Source organism: Canis lupus, chromosome 18 (assembly GCF_048164855.1).
Source record: "Canis lupus baileyi chromosome 18, mCanLup2.hap1, whole genome shotgun sequence".
NCBI classification, from domain to species: Eukaryota; Metazoa; Chordata; class Mammalia; order Carnivora; family Canidae; genus Canis; species Canis lupus.
In genome coordinates this window covers 29,786,438-29,813,020 of record NC_132855.1, presented here as the reverse complement: position 1 = coordinate 29,813,020, position 26,583 = coordinate 29,786,438, and the positions used below count along the sequence as shown (strand labels likewise).

Genomic DNA, 26,583 nt, shown 5'->3' with positions numbered 1-26,583 from the left:
AAAAAAGCATACTTCATGATCTCATGAAGTATAATAAAAAACAAGTGAAAGAATAGATATAAATAAGTTTTATAATTTATACTTTATTCAGGTGATTATGGAGAGTAGGGGCTAGAAACCTTGTAATAAATGTGATCGTGTCGATATTTTGTGCATTTATTTATTCATTCAGTAAGCACAAACTGAATGCCTAGAATTTGCTGAGACTAGGAGAGAACAAAATGTTAAACTATACTAACATGCTTCCTTCACTCACAGAATTCATCATATGTTAATAATAAACATATGATACCCTTAATAAAGGGTAGAGAGATAAGTGAAAAGACCTGGGAGTGTTGTGATAAAGATGGTGATGGGCTGGTAGAGGCTGTGATGGGGGTTGCTTAGATGAATAATGTGACCAGGTTAGTGGTGTTCACCAATTATTCAGTTATTCAATTCATTCTAGTCAAGGGACAGTGAGCAGAAGTTTCATGAATCCCTTTTGAGTGGAGGCTTTAATAGCAGGTGTGTGTTCTCCAGGCTCTTGGGTCTCTGCATGGAGGACATTTGTTCTGACTTTGAATTTTGCATGTATGAAGAATAAATGTCTGTATTGTTAGGATTATGAAATTCAATGGTCAAACTTTTATTGCAGCTTGGTATACTGTACTTGACTACTGGGATACCCAACCTAGACCTAGGAGTTAGGAAGACCCAGAGTAAAAAAATATCAGGGAATTAAAATAATTCAGTGTGATTGGATTAAAAAGTGCTTGAAGGGCAGTGAGAAATACTAGGATGAGAGGTAGGTATGGTCCAGAGCTAGGTAGGTAAGGTCCAAAGCCTTGTAAACCGTGTTAAGGAATTGGACAAATGACAAAGAGCCATTGAAAATTTCAAGCTGACATGATAATCAGGTCACATTTATGTTTTAGGATGATTACTCTTGTTGCAGGACAGAGAATAGACTGAAGCAGGTCAAAATTTGAGGTGAGGGAGCTAGTTATAGAGGCTGGCAAAGCAAGGCTCCAGGAAAGCTATACTGGATTTATGGGGAGACTAGGGATGAAGGGTGGGAGTGGGGAGGAGAAAAATAGAAATAAATCTTTTTCACAGGCTTTGGGAGGGATTCTAGCAATGTGTTCAAATAGATTAATGTTTTTGTAAAATTTACAAACATAAGATATTTTAACCCTAATCAGCTGACTCTCTACTCCAACTTCCCCTCTGCTAATCTTCTTCCTGTTGAATGGCTTTGTAGAGGCTGTCAGCATATTTGGATTCAGTTAGGGGAAGCTGAGTTGGGGATATATTTAGTTTGGGCTTAGTGTGAATAGTTTTGTAGCCTGCAGCCATTTCCATATGTAGTTAGTTAGTCCATATATATTTCACATATAGTTTAGCTATTCCCATGTAGGGATGGCTTCTAGGAGAATTCATACTGACACTATGTCAACTCACCCCATGAAACATGAAGGTGCAGTGCCAGAAGTCATAATGTGTTATGGATTTTTCCTATGGAACCCAGCACAAAAAGACATGGAAAAGAAAGAAGGTTTGTGATTTATAGGGTTAGAAATCTGTAGAAAATTTTTTTCAGTTATCAGATATGTAAAATTGTAAATGGAAGCTACTGTCTCAACCACACCTCATCAAAATGGAAGTTTTCTCATATCAGATAGAATTACATGGAATTCATCATATTTCACTACACACAGACATCAATGCAAATTCATGGAGTATTGTCAATTCAAGAGTATTAAACAATTATGAAATGCCTTGAAATGAAATAAATTTGTTAAGGAATGACAACTAGCATCAAAGATAGCCACCAGGGCCTCCTGGGGGGTTGCCCTTATATAAGGGCTGAGTCTCCTCCCCCGTATCAGGGGTTTGACCAATAAAGTATGAATAGAGGTGATTAGGTGACCTTTGAAGCTAAGTTCTAAGAATTCTTGCAGCTTCTGCCTGGATCTCTTGGAACATGTACTCCAGGAGCAGCTATATATTGTGTAAGAAGTCCAGTTACTTTGAGATTGTGTGACGAACCTCATGCTAGTCACTTGAAGAGCCTGCATTCCCCCCTCCCCCCTCCCCCCCCGCATTCCCACCTGCTTCAGCCATCCCAGCTGAGGCTGTGGTGAGGAAGCCATCATATATGTTTGGCTAATTGGAGCCTCCAGATCACTCTAACTTTAGCCTCCTAATGACAGCAACAGAATGAGGAATCTCAAGTGAGAAAATGCCAAGCTGAGTATACAAAACACACAGAACCATGAGAACTGATAATAAATTATTGTTTTAAGATTCTGTGCTTTAGGGGTGGTTTGTTAGGTAGCTTATAAATAACAAGAATCACTGTGTTATGATTAAAGACAGCCACAGGGAATCCCTGGATGGCTCAATGGATTAGTGCCTGCCTTTGGCCCAGGGCCATGATCCTGGAGTCCTGGGATTGAGCCCCACTCCAGGCTCCCTGCATGGAGCCTGCTTCTCTCTCTGCCTGTCGTCTCTGCCTCTCTCTCTCCTCTGTGTCTTTCATGAATAAATAAATAAAATCTTAAAAAAAAAAAAAAAAGACAGCCACAAAAATCCTTGCCACACTCCTATCAAGAGTTTGAGTCTATTTTTCTCTCCCCTTGAATTTGGCCTGGCCCATGACTGCTCTGCTTGATAAGTACAGTGGAGGTGATACTGGGCCAATTCTGAGTCCCATCTTTAAGAGGATTGTTAGTGTCCCCCTTGCTCTTAGGTTGTAAATTCACAAAGATTGCATGGAAAGCTCTTGAGATGACATGGAGAATGTTCCAGGTGAACCCCAGCATGTGAAGATGGACCCTCCAGACCAGTGTGGCTGCTACATGAATATCACCAAATGGCCCTGTTAATACTGTATAGAGCAAAAGAACTGGCCAGCCAAGCCCCGCTCAAATACTTGACCTATACAATTGTGAGATATAATAAAATGGTTATTGTTTTAAGCTATTAAATTCAAGGGTAATGTGTTATATAGAAATAGATAATGATTAGGGGTTTTCCCCAAATATATATAGCATTACCAATAATAAATTGTGACTGTAAGTTGTAAAGTAGAAAATGTTAATCTAACTTATTGATAATAAATAGATTTCGATCAACCATGCTAGCAGAAAGACTGAATTAGGTTTCTATCCTTTTTGTGGAAAATACTACAAAATGACTATAATATAAAGGAGAGATCAGAAAGTAAGAAGACAAAATGCAGGGGAAATGTATTATAGAATTGTATAAGATGGTTAATTAATACAAACAATATGATTTTGGGGGGCATTTTGTAGTACTTATTTTAAAAATCTAAAATCTAAAAATTTGTTGTGTTTTTTTTTTTTTTCCATTTTAGACAATTGTGTTTTGTACCTAGGTTCATTCTATTTTGTACCTTGGTATCCTTTTTCTTCAAGAGCTCCTCCAACTTTTCAGAAAACTGAGGTCAAAGGGAAGATTTTACAAGCTTCCAAAGAGCATAAAAAATACAAATTGTCATAAGCAAAGTATCAGGTGGGACACCTCTGTGGCTCAATCAGCTGAGTGTCCAATTATTGATTGATTTTGGCTTAGTTCATGATCTCAGGGTCATAGGATCAAGCTTTGCTCAGGCTCCATGCTCAGTGAAGAGCCTGCTTGAGATTCTCTCTCTCTGTTCCTCCATATGCTTGTACTCTCTCTCCTTCTCTCTTAAATAAATAAAAATCTTCAAAGTATCAGGAATTAGAAAGACTGTGGAATTTTCAAGAGCACCATAATATAAAATTTATTATAGAAAGACCTTTCAACTTATAAGAAGAAACAAATTTCAACCTGGAATTCAATATACTAGGATCCATTAATAAAATGACAAAGAATGAAAACATTTTCTGACCACTCTTATGGTCTCAAAAAATTTACCATGCTCCCTATTTCAGGAAAGTTTTAACAACTTGTGCCAGTATATTTAAACTTGTGTAAACAGGATATGACTTAACTCGGCACATTTTTAATTCCAAAAACTAGGTCTCTTTGCCCTAAATTGTACCTGGTAGGCTTTGCCAAAAATATCATGAAGACACAATTGGCACTTTATGGCAGTAACGGCTAATATACAAAACCCTCTGATGTGAAGTGACAAAGATCAACTTATTAGCTCCATTCCCTAAAAAAGTTACCGTTCAAATGGAAAATTTGTGCAAGAAACCAATTTTGAAAATACATAGGTGGTTTTACTATTTTGTTCTAGAAGAACAATAACATTATTTATATAATATAAAATCTGAGATTACTTCATGCTGTAAGTTTTTCTCCACTCCGCCACTCTTCACAGTATAATCACAAAGAGATACTCTAGGACCATGATTGACACCCCAGGAGTCCCCCATTACCTTTTTCCACTCACTGTTTCCACACATACTTCCTCAAATGCATGACTCACCTGACCTTATTGTTATCAATCCCCTGCTTTTATTTCCAGTCTTGCTCTTCAGCATTCATCTCTAAATACTGCATTAAAATAGACATTCTTGAATTTTATATGAATGGAATCATACAATATACATTCTTGTACTTCTGTTTTCTTTTAACTCAGTATTTGCAAGACATATCCATATTGTTGAGGTAGCTGCATCCTGTTCTCTTTCAGTTTGGAGATAGGTTTCCATTATGTGATTGTAGCATGATTTCATTATCCATTTCCAGTATAGATGGATCTGAGTTGTTTCCAGTCTGAATGATTTCTAGTGTGCCAGGAACTACATTATACTACATCAATCTTCCTTTTAGAATTCATAAACTGTTTATAGGTAAGAGGCAGAAAGATAATTTTAAAAAGAATTAAATACATTTGATCACCCTTATAAATGTCAGGTTTCCTTCCATTTTCTCAAACATAATGACAGTTTATTTAAATAAATTCAGTTGACCCCTTTAATTGCACCTTTTCTTATTCATTTTTACCTGTTTTTCTCTGATATACGTGTATTAGCTAAGGCACTATTATTAGTTTTCAGATATAAAAAATTATTTACTGACATAGCCATCAGACTAAATAAATATAATACATGCTGCTTTACAAGACTCAAAATGGAAACAGATTCAGGCCTTCAAATCAATAGGGTAGATTTCTAGAAAGTTCTTTTAGGTATGATGGAATCTTGAAAATGTCAATTCATTTCAAATTGTACTCTCTTTGGTACATCATTAAGATATCACATGAAAAAAAAAAAACTGGAAGGGAGGATGTGGAGAAAACAGAGGCAAAGAGTAAGCAGATTATCCCATCCTTAAAACTGATTGTCCCCCCTCATTATAGCCAGCTGATCAGTGGTCTGGTTGGATTTGTCTGGCTATCAAGCTGGTTTTGCCCATTAGACCCCAGAATTGTAAAATAGCTGAATATGCCACTAAAAATAGTCGCAGAAGTTCAGAATTGAGATTTTAGTGCCATAGTATATGACAAGATAGTCCTATATATGCATACATTTTAGTCCCATTGACATTATGTGGAAAGAAAAAAAGGTTTGTAAAAAACAAACAAACAAACAAACAAACAAACAAAAACGGGCACCTGGGTGGCTCAGTGGTTGGGCATCTGCCTTTGGCTCAGTGGCGATCCTGAGGTCCTGGGATCCAGTCCCGGATTGGGCTTCCCGTGGGGAGCCTGCTTCTCTATCTGCCTGTGTCTGTCTCTGTCTCTGATGAATAAATAAATAAAATATTTTTTTAAAAAAGAAGAAAAAATAAAAAAAACTTCAAGTTTAATTTGTAGTTGGAAGAAATTTTCTGAAAATGAATTATTATTTGAAATCCTTTGGCATTAATAGTGAAACATCCCAGGGCAGCCCCTGTGGCGCAGCGGTTTAGCACCGCCCGCAGCCTAGGGTGTGATCCTGGTGACCCTGGATCGAATCCCACGTCAGGCTCTCTGTATGATGCCTGCTTCTCCCTCTGCCTGTGTCTCTGCCTCTCTCTCTGTCTCTATGAATAAAAAATAAAATTTATAAAAAAAGTAGTCAAACATCCTACATAGCAAAAGGGAGACAATATTGTTGTAGGACAGAAGAATATGTCGCATTCATTTGCTAAAGTCTGGCAAAACATCAAAAAGGATACCAGGGAAAATAGCGGGAGAGATAGACCTGGAAGGAGCGAAGCAGCTATTGATCAGCTTCTTTTGTCTTATTCTTGGCCAAGAAACTCCCTTCTTATGCTTCACTGAATTCAAAAGATTACAAATCATTTCAAAGGAAAGATTCTACAGTTCTTTCCTTTATTTGTCCTGGAGACAGAATATCAGAGGAATAATGGGCCAAAAAAATGTGTTTAAAAAAATCTAGTTGTCACTAGAAATCATTTACCTGGATCAATTTTCATTAAAATCCTTGACAGACATTTTAAGAATTGGCATTTGGTTTATTTAATAATATTTCAGGAAATATACTGGGGTTTAGCTATAGCAACTTAGTTGAAGTGATTTAAAATTTGCTATATCACTGATATTTCATGTGACTATAAGATGCATGTGAACAATTTCATGTTTATCTAATTTCATGTTCATATTTCTGAGAAGTCCAGGAAGTCTTTTGGTAGAGCAGTTAATGCTGTACAAAAATTTGGGAGTCATTTTGCTTAAGATTTATGGAACACAGGGACGTCTGGGTGGCTCAGCAGTTTAGTGCTTGCCTTCGGCCCTGGGTGTGATCCTAGGATCTGGGATTGAGTCCTGCATCAGGCTCTTTGCGTGGAGCCTGCTCTTCCCTCTGCCTCTGTCTCTGCCTCTCTCTCTTTGTGTCTCTCATGAGTAAGTAAATAAAATCTTAAAAAAAAAAAAAAAAAGATTTATGGAACACAATGAAGTCCTTGTATTGAATTATTAAAAAAAAAAAAAGTTGACCTTAAACTTGAATGGCAAAAAAAAATAATAAAAAATTAAGACATGTCAAGCTAAATCTAAACCACGAAGGTGTTTTAATTTTTTATTAAAACATTTTTTAAAAACAGACTCTTATTTTTTCTCCTTAAGTAAACTTTACACCCAACATGGGGCTTGAACTCATGACCCCAAGATCAAGAGTCACATGCTCTACTGACAGTGCACCCCATGAAGTGTTTTTAAATGTTTGTTAAAACTTGAAATCGATTACCCAGATGAAGTTAAAGAATTTTCTTCCCTGATAAAATGATGAGGACTGAAAAATTGAAAGATGATTTGAAATGTGATTACAGAAATATTTTTAGGACATAAGGGGAAAATGTAGTTAGAGTTATTTTTTAAGAAAATCCACCTCTCATGTCAATTGTGGAGAACATAATTGAAGCTAGTCCCAATGTTATACTCTGATATTCATCATTGCATTTGTGCTGGTGTTTTCATCCACTGATTGACTGAGGCAGGGATACTGAGGCAGCTGCATTACAGGGAAGCATGCTAAATTTTTTGGACATCTGACCTTGGCTCAAAGACCCTCTTCTGGCCTTGCCAAATCTTATAACTACCCTGAAGTCTAACAACGTCTTCTTCTATCTCTCCTTCTTTTTTCTTCTTCCCCTTTGGCTCCCTCTCTCCCTCCTTTTGTCCCTTCTTTCCTTCCTTTTCTACTTCATGGAAGTCAGACCTCCATTATGTTCTTTTAGCACTCACAACTTCCTGTAGCTCCTAGGAAAGCTCACGTATGTCTCTTCCAATAAATCTCTTGTACATCTTTCCAGTCTTGGTGTCTTCTCGGAGTATCTGGATTAATGCATAAGAATGCTGTTTCCTTGATTTAAAACAACAACAACATAGGAGAAGGAGAATGGAGTGCACCAATCTCCTGAATTGTTAAAAATTCTTTTCATATTAAAGAATTATTCAAGGGGTTGCCTGGGTGGCTGTCAGTTAAGTGTCTGCCTTTAGCTCAGGTCATGATCCCAGGGTCCCAGGAGGCTCTCTGCTCACTGAGGAGTCTGCTTCTCCCTCTGATCCTCCTCCTTCTCATGCTCTCTCTCTCATTCTCTCTCTCAAATAAATAAATAAGTAAAAATCTTAAATAAAGACTTATTCAAGGACCTAGAAATTACACGTAAAATTCATTAGTTTATCTTTGAGTTTTCAGGAGCTGTCTGATCATCCCAACATCAGGATCATCTCTGGGTCTGATTCTATTGACCATTTCTTCTTTTAAGCCAAAATTTTTTGATCATCCACACCCTTCATAATTTTAAAAATATTTTATTTATTTATTCATGAGAAACAGAGAGAGAGAGAGAGAGAGAGAGAGAGGCAGAGGGAGAAGCAGTTTCCATGCAGGGAGCCCGTTGTGGGGCTCGATCCTGGGACTCTGGGATCACACCTTGAACCAAAGGCAGATGTTCAACTGCTGAGCCACCGAGGCATCCCCCCTTCATAATTTTTTTATTTTGTGTCATAGTATATATAAAAGAACTGCTGAGAGTGAATTAAATAGTATTTACCCCCAGAAAATGGTACATGCCTTAATCTATCAGGCTGCTACTCTCGTGCCTAACGCAGTCTAAACTATAGTTGAGCTGGGTCAGAATTTGTTACAGGTTTAATTAGATTCAATCAGCATTGGCTTCAAATATTTTTGAGGGCATGTTGGGGACTATTTTTTCTATAGGAAGGAGGCCTTTGTACTTTATGCCCCATCACCAGTTTTCTGAGCCTTGGAAGGTATCCTGTGGTTTACAATCTAGCTGTTACCATTTTGTTTGCTGAGGAGTGGTCTTTGTTCTTCAGTCATGTCCTTGTGAGATCTCTCCTTATCGTGATGCTCTTAGATTTGGAGGGCTGTTACAGTATATCATAGAGGAAATTTTTTCTTCTGCTACTCCCTTAGTCTTCAGCAGCCAATGCCCTGCATTAAAAACTCAGGTTATGCTGTAGGGGTCTTTCTCATCTTTCTTGTCCTGACCTCAGCTGTTAACGACATTTATTTATTTGGGTAAGATCTGTGAACCTTGAGAGAGGTGTGGAAAGAGCACTCTTCTCTGACACAGACTTTATTTTTTTAAAAGATTTTATTTATTTATTCATGAGAGATACAGAGAGGCAGAGACACAGGCAGAGGGAGAAGCAGGCTCTATGCAGGGAGCCCGATGTGGGACTCAAACCCGGGTCTCCAGGATCATGTCCTGGGCTGAAGGCAGTGCTAAATCGTTGAGCCACCCAGGCTGCCCAGACAGACTTTAAAATGTGGAACACCCTCATGGGTTAAAGCTGGCAAATAGTTGTAGACTCTCTCTAGGGCTGAGGCAACCTGAAACTGTCACACTAGTTCACACGTGGGCATTAAAAGATGGTTAAATGGTCAACTATTTTCTCTTTGTCTCTCACTCCACACAGTCTTCTTTCTACAGCCAATCCATGTGAGATAAAAGCAATTGTGAACTTTTCTTCCTAAGAATGTCTTATTTCTTCCTGGATTTTTGTTCTTTTAGGTATTTTTGGGTCTTCAGTTCTCTGATTTTTTTTTTTTTTAAGATTTTATTTATTTGAGAGAGAGAGAGAAAGTGTGTGAACACAAGCTGGGAGGAGGGGCAGAGGGAGAGGAAGACTGCTGAGCAGGGATCCCAATGTGCGGCACAATCCCAGGACCCTGGGATCATGACTTACATGAGCTGAAAGCAGTTGCTTAACTGATTAAGCCCCCTAGATTCCCCATGTTGTTGTTGTTGATTTTTTTAACTATGAATTTGTAGTGTATCTGGCTTATTCTTAATAGGATGGGCCTAAATGGTGGTCTTTTATAAATCCTAAAGAGAAATTCATTATTTTTTTATTTTTTAATTTTTTTTCCAGTTTGCAGTAGTTCCTCGGTTTTCTATTAAAGCCGATAACTCTTAATCAGACAATGCTTCTACAGCTACAGCTCTTGTCTGGCTTCTGTAACTGTTCCCTAAATTGCCACCTAGACTTAAGGGAAATCGTAAATACCTGTTGTTGCTAGATCTGAGCTGTCCCACTATCCTTTGTTGGCTTCCTTTAACCCTGTCCACACTTTTTAAAACAGTCTCTTTATTAAACTCTTTGCAATTATGCTATTTGAATGAGCCATATCCTTCCTGCTGGACCCCTGACCAATATATTGGTGGCATTTCTCTGAGATGAAAGAGATTCAACCCGCAAGGAGATGGGAGAAGGTATTATGAAGAAGACAAAGAAGAGTTGCCATGGTTGGGGGAGCAATTAAGTGGTATCAACATTGGTGGCATCCAGGAATGAGAAGAGGAAGAACAGATCTCCCTGCTAGCACCTCCTTAGTATGTCTCTGGCTTTTAAAATGGAAAGCGGATGGGCAGCCTGGGTGGCTCAGTGGTTTAGTGCTGCCTTCAGCCCAGGGCCTGATCCTGGAGACCCAGGATTGAGTCCCACATAGGGCTCCCCGTAGGGAGCCTGCTTCTACCTCTGCCTGTCTCTCTCTCTCTCTCTCTCTCTCTCTCTGTCTCTCATGAATAAATAAATAAAATCTTAAAAAAAAAAAAAAAAAAAAAAAAAGGAAAGCTGAGGGGCACCTGAGTGGCTCAGTGGTTGAGCGTCTACCTTTAGCTCAGGTCCTGATTCCAGGGTCCTGGGATAGAGTCCCACATCAGGCTTCCCTCAACGTGCCTGCCTCTCTCTCTGTGTCTCTCATTAATAAATAAATAAAATCTTTAAAAAATAAAGTAAAATGGAAAGCTGAGCAACACCTATTGTTTGGGTTGGAAGGTCATTTTCCATTTGTGGAAAATGGAAATGGAAAATCATTTTCCATTGATTTTTGGAATACTTCTGGGTGTATACAAAAAGTTAATGTGGAATACAAAAGCTAAATAATCAATGGAGTTTTCTTGGTACGGTGAGGTTTGGGGAGGTTGGGAGGGGAACAGGAAATTACACGAATGCTATTTCAATTAGCTGCAGTGTTCTACTTAACGTATATTTAGCATCTCCTATCACATAATTTACTCAGCATGAACCCTTAGGTTCCATATGCATATCTGAACATTTCTTAATATAATAGGAACCGTTTTTGGTAGAAGGTACTATGAAACAACCAATCCTTTATTGGCTTAGCTTAGTGGCTGTAACACAGTAGGTTAAAAAACTGTTACATCTTACTAATCCCAGCTGACACATGCCAGGCACTTGCAAAAAGTGCTCACCATAATAACTCAATTTGTGGCTGAGGAATCTGAGGATACAAGATGTATTTCCACAGTAGTCACTCCATAGCGTTAACAGACTCAAGACTCTAGCATTTAAAAACGTCTCGCAATCTTTACTTGTGAGAAAAGAAACGCTCATGGCAATTCAAGATTGAAAGACAAAAACGATCCCTCCTGATTTTCTCTTGAATGCACATATTCACCGCTATTGGGCAGTTTGCAAATCCCCTTGGAATTAATGTGACCCGGGCTGGAGTCCCATGCATAGGCCACGTACTTGATGCATTTTCTGAGACAAGCAGAGATTTCATTCTCTCCTTTAATTCTTTGACTTATTTACCTCCTTTCACTCCCTTCCCCCTTCTTTTAAATCCTTCCCCTTCCTTCATTTATTTTCCCACTATTGCAGCCAAACAAGGCCAGGTGCTTAATTTTAAAACCTCATTCAAAATGGTGCCACGTCATCCCCGTGGCCAAGAACGGAGAGGTGCTGTCACAGCTCTCCCTGCCAGCGTGGACCTCCGGCCAGCCCCGCCCTCTCCTCACCTGCTCCCCGGGAGGCCGCAGCGCGGTGGCTGTCACACGGCCCGGCCCGGCCCGGAGCGAGGTCCCCAGGCCTCCGCCCCCCCTCCCCGCGCCCCGCCCCTCGCCCCTCCCCGCTGCCGGCCGGCGGAGCGCATTTATTTGCATATTTTACCTTTGTTCCCAGCCGGCGGCCAATCAGCGCGCGGGGCGAGGCGGGGGGCTGGGCGGGGCTCGGGCTCGGGCTCGGGCTCGGGCTCGGGCTCGGGCTCCAGCTGCGGCGGCCGCAGGGTCCAGAGCGGGTTCGAGCCGCGGCGGGCGCGCAGCGCACTGCAGCCCCAGCCCAGGGCCCCCCCACCCCGGCCTCGGCCCGGCCCCAGAGGCGAGGACAAAGAGGCCGCCCCGGAGGCCCCGCCCGGGCCACGTTTACCTGCGGCCGAGGGCAGGCAGCTCGGGCTGCAGAGATGGTTTGCGGGGGCTTCGCGTGTTCCAAGAACTGCCTGTGCGCGCTCAACCTGCTGTACACGGTGAGTACCCTGCGGCCGCCCCTCTCCTCCGGGGGGCTCTGCACCTGCTCGGCGGCCCTGCCCGGCCGCCCACGCTGCGCGCCCCCGCCTCACCAGCCGTCCCCGCGGGGCCCGCGAGCCGCCGCCTGTCGCAGTCCCTTCCTTTGCTCCATTGTGAAGCCGCGTCCCTCTGGCCCACCGGCCGCCTCTCTGCCCCGCCCCCTCACCCACCGCCTTGTTTTTCAGTCCTGCGACCAGACCTTCCCGCTTTCCCATCCCCATCCCTTCTGATAACTAACCCCTCCGGGGGGGGGGGGGCGGGGGGGGGGCGGGAGAGCCGCCTCGGGGTTTTGGGGACAGTTCTGCAAAAATAGCGTGATCCGAAACCGACAACGCGGCATATGGGCAGTGTGCATCTCGGTGAGCTCTACGTGCTCTTGTGGTTTGAACTGAGGTCACCGAGTAGGTTCACAGGATATCCGCAGCTTCCGAAGTTTGTTTCGTGCTTACATAAAGGGTTGTCTTTATTTATTTAATTTTTGTTTTTTTTTTTTTGGGGGGGGGGTGGTCCGTTTGCTCACACTGGATGCTTTTTCCCATGTGGTCTCCCGTCTTATTAATGTCCTAACTCCATTTTAAGCCAAATCCTCCAGTAAATAAGCAAGCCTCCTCCACCCAAGCCATTTCTTTCTCTGCTAACAAGCTTGGGGCTTTTAGATTTAAGGTACAGTCTATCTCTGTGATTTTTGAGGCTCAGCTCTGGGCAAACAGAGGGATGGGGGAGCAGGTTGCTGCTTATTGATTGCCTGTCACATCCCCGGGTTTGCATTCATGATTTCATTCCTCATTCTGACAGCCGTCCGAGGCGAGGGGGTATTGTCTACATTGGATACGTAAGATAACAGACCCAAAAGGGGTTTAATAAGTTTACATGGCTGGTGGTTGGCGAGTCGGGAATAGGACCTAGGCTGTGGGGATCCAGATCCTTCCACAGGCTTCTCTCTCAGGTGGAAGAAACTTCCTCTTCTATCATCATCCCTCCATCCTAGTCTTGCTCCCTTCTATAAATACACCTGGAGGTTTGCAGCACCCACCCTGAAAACAAACCCAGCTCCCCCTGCATTAGCAGAGAGCTAGGCCATCTGTGCAAGCTTAGGTTACATCTTTGGAGTGGAGAGGCTGCCTTGTGGTCACCAACAGGAGAGAGAGGCTGGATCGTTTTACCATCTTTTGTATATGAACATGCTGGCAAAGCTTTGAAGGCAAGACAGTGGAATAAAGTATGTTTTTCTGGCTAGTTCTAGGAATCTAATCACATGGTCACCGATAGTAGACATGGGGGAGGGGAATTGTAAAACACCTGGTGATTCAGGGCCTTGTAATTGGAGACTCATGTCAAGTTTCAGATCGGTATCCACATTTGTCTCACCTGAAGCATATATATCATATTGATTATTAAGTGCTGACCAATTATCCAGGTATTTTCTTTTATTAGCACTATTAGCCAGCTTAGAACTTCAAGTTCACCATTTTGTGCCCTGAATTTTGCCCCCACCCCATGATTTAGTCATCTGTTCACCAGACATTTACCCCATAATGTCTGCTTGCATGCTTACTTGACTGAGAGAGGTCTATATAAATTAGCGTGCATTAGATATGATACAGATTAATGTGCTATATATATTAAAGGCAGGTTATTTTTAAGTCTAGCTGTTTTCAAGGTATGTCATTTCTAGTTGTATTTACTGTGTATCAGGAAAGCAAGGAGAAAGGAGATTCTTTTTTTTTTTTTTTTAAGATTTTATTTATTTATTCACAAGAGACAGAGAGAGAGAGGCAGAGACAGAGACAGAGGCAGAGGGAGAAGCAGGCTCCATGCGGGGAGCCCGACGTGGGACTCGATTCCAGGATCACACCCTGGGCCAAAGGCAGGCTCTAAACTGCTGAGCCACCCAGGGATCCCGAGAAAGGAGATTCTGAAGGAACATTTTGAATTTTATATCTAATCCAACTTGACCTTCAAAGTGTATTCTATTGATCTTAATAGCTATGCAGTAAACCTTAATTAATTGAAATTCACAAGGCTGTAAAATGGTTAGCATCCTTCTAAATCCTCGACTTTTTAGATAAGAAAGATATTTTAAGAAATGAATTACTGTCTACTTATACATTGTGAAAAAGCTTAACTAAGGCCGGCAGTTTAAATTGGAGCTAAGTGGAAGGTAAAAGTTGGACCAGGTCTTAAACAGATGCTGAAACTGAGCCGCTGTTACTAAGATTCCATATCTTCCCTGGTCTCTCCCTCAACATTTTTAAGATGAGAAATGTGAAATATTTGGGGGTAGGGTTGAAGTTGAAGACCTAGGAGACATTTCTTTCTAAGGTACAAATAGGTGGACCTTTCACAAGTTCCAATCCCACCAGGGTAACTGCCTTTGAAATATGCACAGCATTTCAGGACTGAGTCTGAGGTCATTTCTAAAACTGTTAGTGAAACCACGATTGCATATGGGAGTGGCAGGTGTAAAGGCCATGGCCTGCTCTGGTGTTGAAGAATTTTCTTGAGGAACTTAGGACTCTCCAAACCAGACTGTCCACATGCTCAGGTGGCCTGCTGATGAACCTAAGATGAGAGCAGAATTCATGATCAGGCTAGAAAGCAAGTCACTAAGATGGCTTGGAAGGAACATCCCCCAAACTTGTCGTGGACTTCTGGTCACTAACCAAAGAGGCAGCTGATTCTTGTTATTTATGGTTTGGCTTTTTAGTCAATAGGATCCCTAGTACCGAATAACTTTAAATTAGTAGAGTGAATATAAACTATTTATAGATAGGGTAGGAAGAGGAGTAGAATTCTCTTCCTTGCACCTTCACGGTATTATAAGAAAGAGAAAGACTGGCTTCAGAACTTCTGCATATTTAAAGAAACTGAACATTTCTTTTTTTTTTTTTTTTTTTTTTTTGAAACTGAACATTTCTTTACTCAATAAATCTTTATTTACGACAGGCATTGTTCTCAGTTTAGGAAGACAGCAGTGAACCAAACTGGGCTTTGAAATCAATACGGCTTTATGAAGCCTTTAAAAAAAAATTTTTTTTTTTTTAATTTACTGTCTTTTCTCCATATGACCTCAGGAGCTTTATTCAGTCAATAAATATTTGCCTAATGGGTATACTCTGCTAAGAACTGTGGGGAGTAATAAACACATACAAAGGCAAATACCTCCCTGCTTGGTGGAAACAGGATCTAGTTTGCATACATGGAGTGGGACAATTAAATGTGATTTGAGGGAATGACTGATTGTAGGTAGCATACAGTTTAGGACTAGGGGGCAGCTTTGTGGCTTAGAGAAGTTGGAGTGAAAAAGGTATAATGAAATTGGGGAAAATGTAGAAATAGCGGGACTCTTTTTCATATTGCTTAGGATATAAACGCAAATGAAAACTACTTTGGGAAAATGGTCTGTTTTATGTTTAATAATTTATCTTAGAATACTTTTAATTGAAAATGTTTTGACAGTGACAAACAACTTTTTAAAAATACTTTTGTGGGGAATCTTAAGAATATGAAATAAATGTTATTTTAAAATGTTAACATTTAGAAGATTGATAACTTATGTCCATGTCCTTTCTGAGCAGAGGAGAAGAGACTTTTAGGAGTTGCACTGCTGATTTTTAACATAGGTATTAAATATTATATATAATACTTATTCATATATATGCATAGTTTTAATTGAGAATATAAAGAACATGAATAACTGTGATCTTAAAATAAGGGTCGTTTCAGAAGTTTGTTTCTTTTTCTGTATTCTAAATCCTTTCCAAGTTTGTTTTAATGATTTTTTTTTTTTTGCAATTTTTTTCCTATACCTTTGCTTTTTTTTTTTTTTTTTTAATTTCTTGCTTTGGGAGAAATCTCCATACAGACTCAAAAGTTATACTAATTTACATCCATTCTAAGACCTAGATTTATAATTTACATTTGAATATCTGAAACTGGATAGTCTTAAAACAGATAAACTATACCATATGTAAAGGTAAAAAAAAAAAAAAATCTCTACAGTGAACAGAGAAATAATTGAGTTCAGAAGAAAACCTAACTTTGAATACCAACTCTACAACTTACTTGGAATTTAACCTTGGGCAAACAGCTTACTTTATTCGAGCTTCAGTTTTTCCATTTATAAGCTGGTGATGATATTTTTCATTCTTGCCTCATGAGTTTTAGGATAAGATGGAAAAATGGATAAATGCTTGGGTACACTACAGAGAAAAAAATAGTTACAACTTCAAGAAGAAAAGTTTATTTTAAATTTCTTAATTACAAACCTGCATATGATAAGGAACACAAGCTATTGGGATTTCTAGCACTTAATGTTAGTTGGTGTTTGTTTACTCAGGCGGGCCCTACGGAGGCAGGAGTTCATGCCCTCAAAGTAGTAATATTAATCTTTTAGTTGTAAGAAAAAATTACTGAGGTATGTAGTAAGTATAAATATGGAATGATTAACCTGTACATTTATTTGAGTCCCATTCTGGTCATTAGAGTGTTGGAAAACTTTAATTTTGTTTAGTCTTAACTTGAAAATAAAAAAAAACACTAGTACTTCAGCCAAAGAAAAAAAATCTACTTATTGCTGTTACTTTCAAATGATTGCATTGATGTCATTTTTCAAAAATCTGATCATAATTTTTCAAATTACTCTTGTTTAATATTTTCATGTGTGGTTAGGTTTATGTTATTTCTGTGTTCTCGTTCAGAGTCTGAATGAATTTAAAATATTTAACTGGTTGCTAATTATTTTCTTGCATTTTGATTTAAAAATGATTCACTGTTTACAGAACCTGAGAGTTTTCATGTGATGCTGTTGGGCTGATATTTATAGGCTGCCTTTGTGCCAAACATGTTTGTAATATTTCCCAACTTTTGATTTAAAAACAGAAACAAAAATGTGCTATTTAGGCCATTTCTCACTTGAAGTGAGGTTATTGACTTTTCATAAAATTTAACAACATATGAGGCATTGCAAAGAATGAAACAATTCATTTTGGGAAAAATTGTATATCAGCCCATATTTGAGAAGTGAGATTTGTGTATTTCAGTGGCTTGATGTACATACAGTTTAAAGTGGTTTAAAAATGGGCCATTATCACTTCAAACAGGTTTGAAGGACTGGTGAAGGTAGGTTAGGTTTAGATCCTCCTTGTTCATGTCACATTTCACCTGAATTTATACTCCAATTTTTTTTTTTTTTTTTTTTTACCATTGTAAAATGAGTGATCCAAACCCATTTGTGATAACAGATGAAAACTCTTAGAGAATCAACCCAAATTCTTGAGGATGCCTTTCAAGATCTTTCACCATCTGCCCCTCTCATTTGCAGCCCTTTACATATTTTAGCCACAGAGAATTCTCCACACAAAATGCTCTTTGTTGTCTTTCTGTTTTTGCTGATCCCCTGCCCTCAACCTAGAACACCTTGCTCCATCTTTGTGAAGTTCCTCAAATACAGCCCCTTACTTCCTTAGTCAGAAGGCATTGTTTCCTTAAATTTTTACTTGGGAAACTTGATACTTGAGTACCACTCCAGACTAAGTCAGTCAATTCCAGGGAGAAAGGGAAGGCATGTGATTATATTTTTTTAAATCTTTTTCAAACTTCCTACCTAATTGTAAATTACAGCAAGGGCTGAGAGTCCCAACTGTAAGATTTTGTTTTACTTTGTCTTTGCCTTTGACCATACCGATTCTCCATATTGTAGATAGCTTTGTGTTTGCTTTTTACTCTAGCTAAAACATTACCCCCCCCCTTTTTTTTTTGTTATTGTTGACAGAAGTTATAGCTTTCTCCTTGTTGGATCCTTCAGTGTGTAGCATTTCCTTTTTTTTTTTTTTAAATGGAGGCTAGGGGCAGCCCAGGTGGCTCAGCGGTTTAGTGCTGCTTTCAGCTCAGGGCCTGATCCTGAAGCTCCGGGATCGAGTCCCGCGTCAGGTTCCCTGCTTGGAGCCTGCTTCTCCCTCTGCCTGTGTTTCTGCCTCTCTCTTTCTCTCTCTCTCGTGAATAAATAAATAAAATCTTTTTTTTTTTTTTAAAGAGGCTATACTTGAAATACTCCTTGAATTTGTAGAATTGGTTGCCCCCTTTTCACCAGGGGCAAAACATACCTAATGAAAACTTCATAAAAATTATAAAATAATTATATTTAATCATAAAAGGATTATGGTGCCTAAGTGGCTCAACCAGCTGAACATCTGACTTTTGATTCCAGCTCAGGTCATGATCTCAGGATTGTGAGACTGGGCCCCGCATCAGGCTCAACACTCAGTGTGGAGTCTGGGATTCTCTCTCCTCCTTTTCCCTCTGCTCATCCCCCTGCCCTCATGCTTGCTCTCTCTAAATAAAAAAAAAATGAAAAAAATATTTAAAAAAAAAAGATAATTTATTCAAAATTAAATCTAGAAGGCAGCCAAGTATTTTAAAACTTGAAAGTCAGCGTTGGGTTAGAAAATAATAATAAGTAGGCATTACTTTTATATATCCCTGGTAGGATCTGATATGTTTCTTGAAATACACTTTTATCGTCTGTTAGCCAATCTTTCATATACTTCTCAGGTTTTCTTTTTTTTTAATTTTTATTTATTTATGATAGTCACAGAGAGAGAGAGAGAGAGAGAGAGAGAGGCAGAGACATAGGCAGAGGGAGAAGCAGGCTCCATGCACCAGGAGCCCGAGGTGGGATTCGATCCCGGGTCTCCAGGATCGCGCCCTGGGCCGAAGGCAGGTGCTAAACTGCTGTGCCACCCAGGGATCCCTACTTCTCAGGTTTTCAAATAATGTTTCCTATAAACAAATCCACTTCCTATAAAATTGTACTCTACATCCTAGTTGGCTAGGGTTTTTTACATTATTAGTCTACTATGTAATTATTAGTCCAAAATAAATATGAGATGAACCTAAATAATTTTATTTCTTGGGGATCCCTGGGTGGCGCAGCGGTTTGGCGCCTGCCTTTGGCCCAGGGCGCGATCCTGGAGACCCGGGATCGAATCCCACATCGGGCTTCCGGTGCATGGAGCCTGCTTCTCCCTCTGCCTATGTCTCTGCCTCTCTCTCTTTCTCTGTCTGTGACTATCATAAATAAATAAAAATTAAAAAAAAATAATTTTATTTCTTTTCTTCATTCCTATAATAAATATTAATTGAGCATCAAGAGCAGTAAACAAAACCAGAATGTGCTGCCTTCATGGGTCATACATGTATGGAATGAGTAGACGATAAGCGAATAAGTAAATTACACATCAGATGAGAAGGTAAGAAAGTGCTGTGGAGAAAAATAGAGCAAGAAGAATGAAAAATAGGCTGTGGGTGGGTAGGGAGGATAAGTGTGTATTTAGTATATCGTCAGGATTAACCTGCTTGGGACGACAACCCTGGGACAAGGATTTGAAGGCGATGAAAGACCAATATCTAGGAGGAGTGTTCCAGAGAGATGGAGCTTTGAAAAGATCAAGGAAGAGGAGTATTCCTGGTTTATGCAAGGGACAGAAATAAGTCCATTGTGACTGAGACTGGATTAGGGGGTGGAATGGTGTAGGATATGAGTCGGAGAAAGTGTAAGATGCAGATGATGAAGGGCCTTGAGACCACTGGACAGATTAGAATTTCTATACGGAGTGAAATGGGTAGCTATTGGTAGCTTTGGGTCTGATTTTTCACTTAGAGATTGTCTAGCTTCTGAATTGAGAATGGGTTATAATAGACAACAGGGGAAGTAGATCACATATAAGACTACTGCAGTAATTAAGCAAGAGATGTGGAGGATGTGGACCAGTGTGATATCAATGTAAGAGAAATAGTCCGATTTGAGGTGTATTTTGAAAGTAGGGCCAACTTATTTTCTGATGGATTGGAACAGGGCATGAGAAAAAGAGAGGAAGCACGGATTACTCATGATTTATGGCCTAAGCAACTGGCAGGATGGATCTTCTATTAATAGGAAGATTGTGGGTGGAGAAGGCTTTGGGAGGAAGAGGAGGGGTTCAGTATTAGATGTGATGCCAATCACATACTCAAATGGAGATGTCATAAAGCAGTTAGACTAACAACAATGGGGTTCAGGGGAAAGGAGTAGCTGGATGTTTAAATCCTGGGAGCTGTTAACATAGACAGTGGTATTTAGAATTAGTACTGGATGAAATCCACAGGGTAGTGAGGATAGATGGAGAAGTGCAGTCATCTGTGGAATGAACCAAGGGCCCTTTTATAGTAAGAGCTTCAGGAGACAAGAAGGAACCAGGAAAGGAGCCTGAGAAGGTAAGAGGAAAGCCTGTAGAAGCTGGTACCCTAGAAGCCAAGCGCAAGTCATTTTATGGAGACCGATTTGAACATCTGTCTCCAATGCTGCTAAGTAAGATGAGGACTAAGACTTGGTCCTTGAATTGGTCAGTGAAGTCATTGGGAAGAGCAGCTAACCTGCTTTTCATGTGACAAGTGCTCTGCCCCTCAATAATAATATGGGGTCCTAATTACTTTTCCTCTGCTGAGTGCCCAATACAGCCCTGGCATATGGTTGATGTTGAATTAACTGAATGAAAGAATCAGTGCGGGGCTATTGTGCCCATAACTCCACTTCTCATATCCCAGAACTCCACAGCAGGAAGGGGTAGGGTGCCTTTTGAACTTGGTTGGCAGCTGTGAGTGCCACCTCAAACTGGTATCTTTGGAACACGACAAGTCAAGATCCCTTACTTTTAATTCCTGTTATATAATTTCTTCTTAGCAGATGTTATGTAATATGTATATGTATTTCGTGCCCGATGAAATATCAAATCTGCTTGGCACCATGGAAAACATAAGGAAGAAAAATATGTGGCAAAGTCATTTCAGGCTTCCTTGTTTCATTTTCATTCTTCAAATGAAACAAGGAACTGAGGTCCTGGCGTCAACACTAAATGTCTGGACATTTAGCAATATCTAGATTATTTATAGAATTTTCAAATTTCTACCCAGATATTTGGCATCATAGAAACACATGCTTGATCATCACTGAGTTGTTCTGCAGTTTTTCACGTTAGGTAAAAGTTCAGAGGGATAGTTTAGCATTCAAATGTAATTGCTCATGATGAATATTAAAGCATATACAGGGAAGATAGTCTGGGGCCTTTGCTTTCTTTATGTGTCTGTGGATGCTTGTGTACATTTTGGTGGTATAGTCCCTCTAAACCTGATTCCCATTTAAAATTTCTTACCCTCCACTACTATCACAACTTCTCTCTCCTATTTTTGTCCTGACAAAACATTTTTAAATAATTTAATACAAAATTGAATCCAGTTTTTTCAAATGTTCTATATTCCTCTTTTGTCCTCAAAGCAATTCACTTTGGTACAATTCAGATGCTAAAAAAAATGTAGAAGTAATTAGAACTATTTTAGGGATAATTCAAGTTTCTCTTTGCATCTTATTTTGAAATGTGGATTTTCATGAAAGAATGTAAATCTTTTTTATTGGTTATATATAAAGAGATAATCTGAAACGTTAGGCTGAATTTCTTTCCCTCAAATATTAAATCGATTAGGGAATAAGCATTTATCTGTCTTTAAAGAGTAATGAGCAATATCATGAGCTCTTTCATTCAGCAGTGTATTTTGATTACCTCTCCTCTACCAGACACTTTGCCGGATGCTAGGAATATTAGAAAAACATGTGCCTTGCTTATATGGCACCTAAAGTATAGAAGGCTCATTAGAAGACTTTGTAATATGGCTGGAGGTGGGGAATAGTGGTTAATGAATTACCTCCAGCAGTGATCCAGGCTCTTCACATCCTTGGATGTGTTAGCTTGGGATTTGGACTTTATTCTAAGATTAGAAACAACAGATCCCCAGCCTAGGAATGAGCAGATCTTACTGGCTTTAAAAAAAGAAAAAAAAAAGAGAGACCAAAGACCACCATGTTAGGAATAGAGTCCAGCTCTAGGTAATAGAAACCCAGCTACTGCTGCTTAAAATAATCTTTATTATTTGCATGTAGGTAGATGTCCGGAAGTAGATAGCCCAGAGCAGGGGCATAATTGAAGGATCTTATCAAGGTCTCAGTTGTCATTGTTTACCTGCTCTACTGTATGTAACTTTCTTCCTTTTCACCAAATTGCATTGGCAACTCTAGGCATTTTAATTTGTTCCGTTCCAGAAGAAGGATGATACTGTAAAATGCTTTTCCTTGGAAAGGTGTGTCTTGTTGAAACGGTTTTATTGAGATTGTTTACATACCATAAGCTAAACGTATTTACAGTATAAATTTAGTGAGTTTATATATATATACCTCTGAGCCCCATTACCACATTCAAGACCTTGAACATATCTATTACCCCCCCACAGTTTGCTTATTCTCCTTTGTAATCCCTCTCTTCTGCACAACCCCTGCTCCTACTGCAAGCAACCACTGACCTGCTTTGTGGTACATTTTAGTCTGGAGTTAAATTTGGTAAGTCTAGGAGGATGTTTGCAGACAGAAGATGGTGTAGGGCATTTCCCTGGGTCATTGATTTCCCTTCTTGTTTGTCCTTAGAGATAAGTTTCTGGGAGGTCTTTTCACCTAAAAGGTAGTGCACATATTTTTAAAAGCCTATATTTAAGGTGAAGGACTTAACAGTCTATGGGGAAAAAAAAAGTCTATGTAGGGAAGGTGGTCTCAATTCTACAGGTAGATAAAATCTCTGCAAGTTTGAAGATACTAAAAAAATTATGATAAACACATTGGAAGATGAAGCTTGTATTTATCAGAATTCTTTATGGGTCATAGATGAGCTAAAAAGAATGTGTTGACAAAAGAGCACAAACTTTTGAAAGCATACGTAGAATTGGGACATCCAAATAGTTGGATTGTCAAGTATGGCTGGATCAGGGGTCTCAGAAAAGATCAGAACTCTTGCTTCTTTTATATACTAGCTCAACTTGATGCTGCTTAGATTCTTTTTAAAGATACCTCTTTCCATGTGCCAAGATAGCCACTGATAGACTCAATTTTAATTGTCCTTATAGCTTGCTATGCCAGAGGAACCCATTTACTTTTCTTTCAATATTATTGTATTATGGAATGGAACATACTAATTGACACCATTGGTTTATGGACCTTCCATGGACCAATCACTGTGAATAGGAGGATGAGCAACCATGATTGATAGGCCTGTGTTGTGTGTGTCTGCTGTTAGTAATGGTCTTATGAGGCCTGTGAAACACTGTGATTGAGGTTTACAAGAGATGAGTATTCTGGGTTATCAAGACAACACATGTCAATTACAGAGGCCATTCCTCTTTTGGACAGTAATTTGGTTCTTTTGTTCCTAATTCTAGAATAGTCTAGCAACGTCATCATTTTAAAAGTTTAGTGTAGTCGCCTAATATTCCAACACACTCCTAAGCTAGATTATAAAGATCATTATGCACAGCGTATGTTTTTCTTTGTTCTCTCATGGCGTTGCATGTATCCATAAGTGTACAAACACGTGTTTATTAGTTTTTAAAAAAGGTTATGTGCAAGAGTGATGCTAAACACTTTAAATTCTTGCTCCCTTACTCTGGGCCGTGCACTGTGCCCTTTTGTGTGAATGTAGGTGTATGTGACAACATTTCTAGGTTGGGTAAAAGGAAAATAAAAGGCACAAAATAAATAAGCTAGCGTTTGGTAGTTAACTGATAGAAAAGTCCTATGAGTAGAAGACTTCACTGTTCTTTTCTAAGTGGCTATCCAGCGAGGTTTCCTAGGGAGTAAGTTAAAGAGATGCTATGCAAACCCACAAGAATCTGGCTACAAAGGAAGAGCTACATTTTATGCATTATAATGTTGTTGTTAGTATTATATCTCAGTGTTAACAATTACTTAAATATAATGCTATGCACTATGATAGGGCTCTACAGGGAGAAAAAAAAAATGCACCAGGCAGAAAGTTTGCCACAGTTCTGGCCTCTGTCATTGGGCATGTAATTTTGCTACTCAGATTTATCATCTGTAAAATGGAAGAGAACAGATCACTGGCCAGATAGCTTTGTGTCTTGGTGTTCTATGAGTTTGTGCTGTTATGTGAGCCCTGGTTGGCAATTGCTGTGTCCCTTCTACAAGAATCTTACTCAGAATCCATCCCTGTGTGAACTGTTGCTTCTGCCACCACTTTCTCCTCTCAGGACTTGCTTGGGAAAGTAAAGCCAGTCATAGATACTTTTCTAAGTGTGCTTTTTCCATTAGAGCTCTTAGAATCTCTCATTTTAGAAGTTCTTTCTATATGATACACTTCTCTTTGTTTTAAAGCAAAAACAAGAAAGGTTGGTGCTTCCTGCTCATAAAAACATTGCTATCAACGAGTTAACAGATCCATAATCTGTTTTTATCAGTATTCTGTCTCCCAAAGGAAGGAAACTATTTGTCATAGGTCTAAATTTACTTTCTATTACAATTGGTCTCATAGGAAACTGTTGTTATTATTGAACAAAGGATTCTTGCAGTTCCTTTGTCTACCAAGTCTAGTAACAAACTTAGGCTTTTGAATTATACAGTTAGAATTAATCTAATTGGCATTAATAATTTTCAGATCACTAGTTTGGAAGACTTCATATAGCCCTATTCTCTTCAAAATTACAAACCAACCATAACATATAATTACCACTACTCAGAAATAGTTTCATTACTATCTTTAAAGGGCTTCTTTTCAGTAAAAGTTAAAGAAACTCTGATAAGCAAATTTAATTAAAGATATATCAGAAAACTTTGGGTGCTCTTTCTAATTTTAAAAACTAATTTTGAATACTTGAGGGCTTTGTGTTGCAATGTATTAGAAACATTAGCCACACAGAACATAACATTTATTTTTTTTTTCAATTATTTTGTTAAAAAACTAACAAATTTGGGGATTTTTGGAAAATGGACTAACTCAAATAAGTTTATGTTTGGATAGTTTTATCGTTGTGGTCATAACTGCAAAATTTATTTGGGATTGGACAGTTAACTCTGTGTTCTCTTCCACCTTACAAAGAGAATGTGTATTTGTGTGTTTGTCAACATGCCTGTGCTTGGGAGTTGGGTACAAGAAAGAGAGACAGGGTGGTGTTTTTTTCCCACGTGAGACCATCCAAGTATGATCGATCCAGAGCTTTGCTTTCTGTTATAAGTGAGTAGAGCTATTACAGTTATTGGCTACTGCCTTCAAGTGTATACCACCTTCGTCTGAAAGCCTTCCTTTTTCCTAAATGGGAGCACATCATAGGAGAGAACGTACAGTCTTTGAAAAAGCAGAGATGAAAATTAATATGAAATATTTGAGAGATGAATGAGAATATCTTGATTTATGTGGTTGTGTTTGAGAAATAAGGGAAACAAAGGCTGGATGAGGAAAGTTGGATCAATTTACAGAGGAAAGCAAAGCAGGAGAATTTAGAGTTGGTGCCGTGGTGAGAAAGGAGCTTTTCAAGATTGGCTTTATTTGAGAACTATTTCATGTGCAGGGAAAATATTATGTGGACTCCTGTGAACCCAACAGGCTGATTCCTCAGATGCCAGTGTTTTGCCACATATCCCTTTTTTTTTTTTTTTTTTTTTTTGGAAGTTAGGTGATCTAACACAGTTCAAGGCCTGTGCCATCCCCTTTCCCATTTTTCCCCTTCTCAAAAGTTGTCACTGTCCTAAAATCAACATCTGTTGTTTCCATGCACATTTATATATTTCGGACAATCTGACCTATTAGTCAACTACAAAGAATATAAGGTGACTTTTCTGGGATGCCTAGGTAACTCTTGATTTCAGCTCAGGTCATAATCTGAGATTCATGAGATGGAGCCTGGTGTCTGGCTCTGCACAGGGTGTGGAGCCTGCTTAAGATGCTTTCTCTCTCTCCTCCCCTCTCTCCCCACCTTAAAAGACCTAAATAAGGTGACTTTTTGTGCGTTTAAAAATTAAGTGGTATGTCTTACCGTATTTATGTAATTTACTTCATTTGTTTGAAATTTATTGATTTAATAGAAAGATCAAAATCATTTGTATTCTGTGTGATCATGTTAGAGTTTACAAATGTCAAAGTTATGGTTTCTGAGGTTGTTGAACATTTTTTGCTGCGACACACAAGGCTGCAGCAAAATCCTGACGTATGATGTCTAGTTGGGGACATGGGTATTTCTTTTGGGTATTATTCTAGAAGCAGAATTGCTGGCTTAGTATGGGATACATATTTTTAATTTTCCTAGCTGCTGCCAGCTTGTTCCATGAAGTGGCTATAAAAATTTATGCTTGTATTTCAATGAGTTCTAAATTCTCCACATCCTTGGTATCATCAGGCTTAATTTTTCCATTCTGGTGCATATGAGATGATTTCCCATTGTTCTGATTTTTGTTTTTCTGTTATATAATGAGATTTAACATCTTTCAGGTATTGA

The 26,583-nt window shown here is 39.2% G+C and overlaps 1 protein-coding gene across 1 annotated transcript in view; it reads left to right on the top strand.

Annotated features, from left to right (window-relative positions):
- Nucleotides 1-11,936: 11,936 nt before the first annotated feature.
- Nucleotides 11,937-26,583, top strand: part of TSPAN13 (tetraspanin 13) — a 31,775-nt gene continuing 17,128 nt past the window's right edge. Inside the window, exon 1 of the mRNA XM_072783896.1 lies at nt 11,937-12,185. Coding sequence (XP_072639997.1) covers nt 12,123-12,185 — 63 coding nt within the window. The 5' untranslated portion in view covers nt 11,937-12,122. The remainder of the gene's footprint in view (nt 12,186-26,583) is intronic.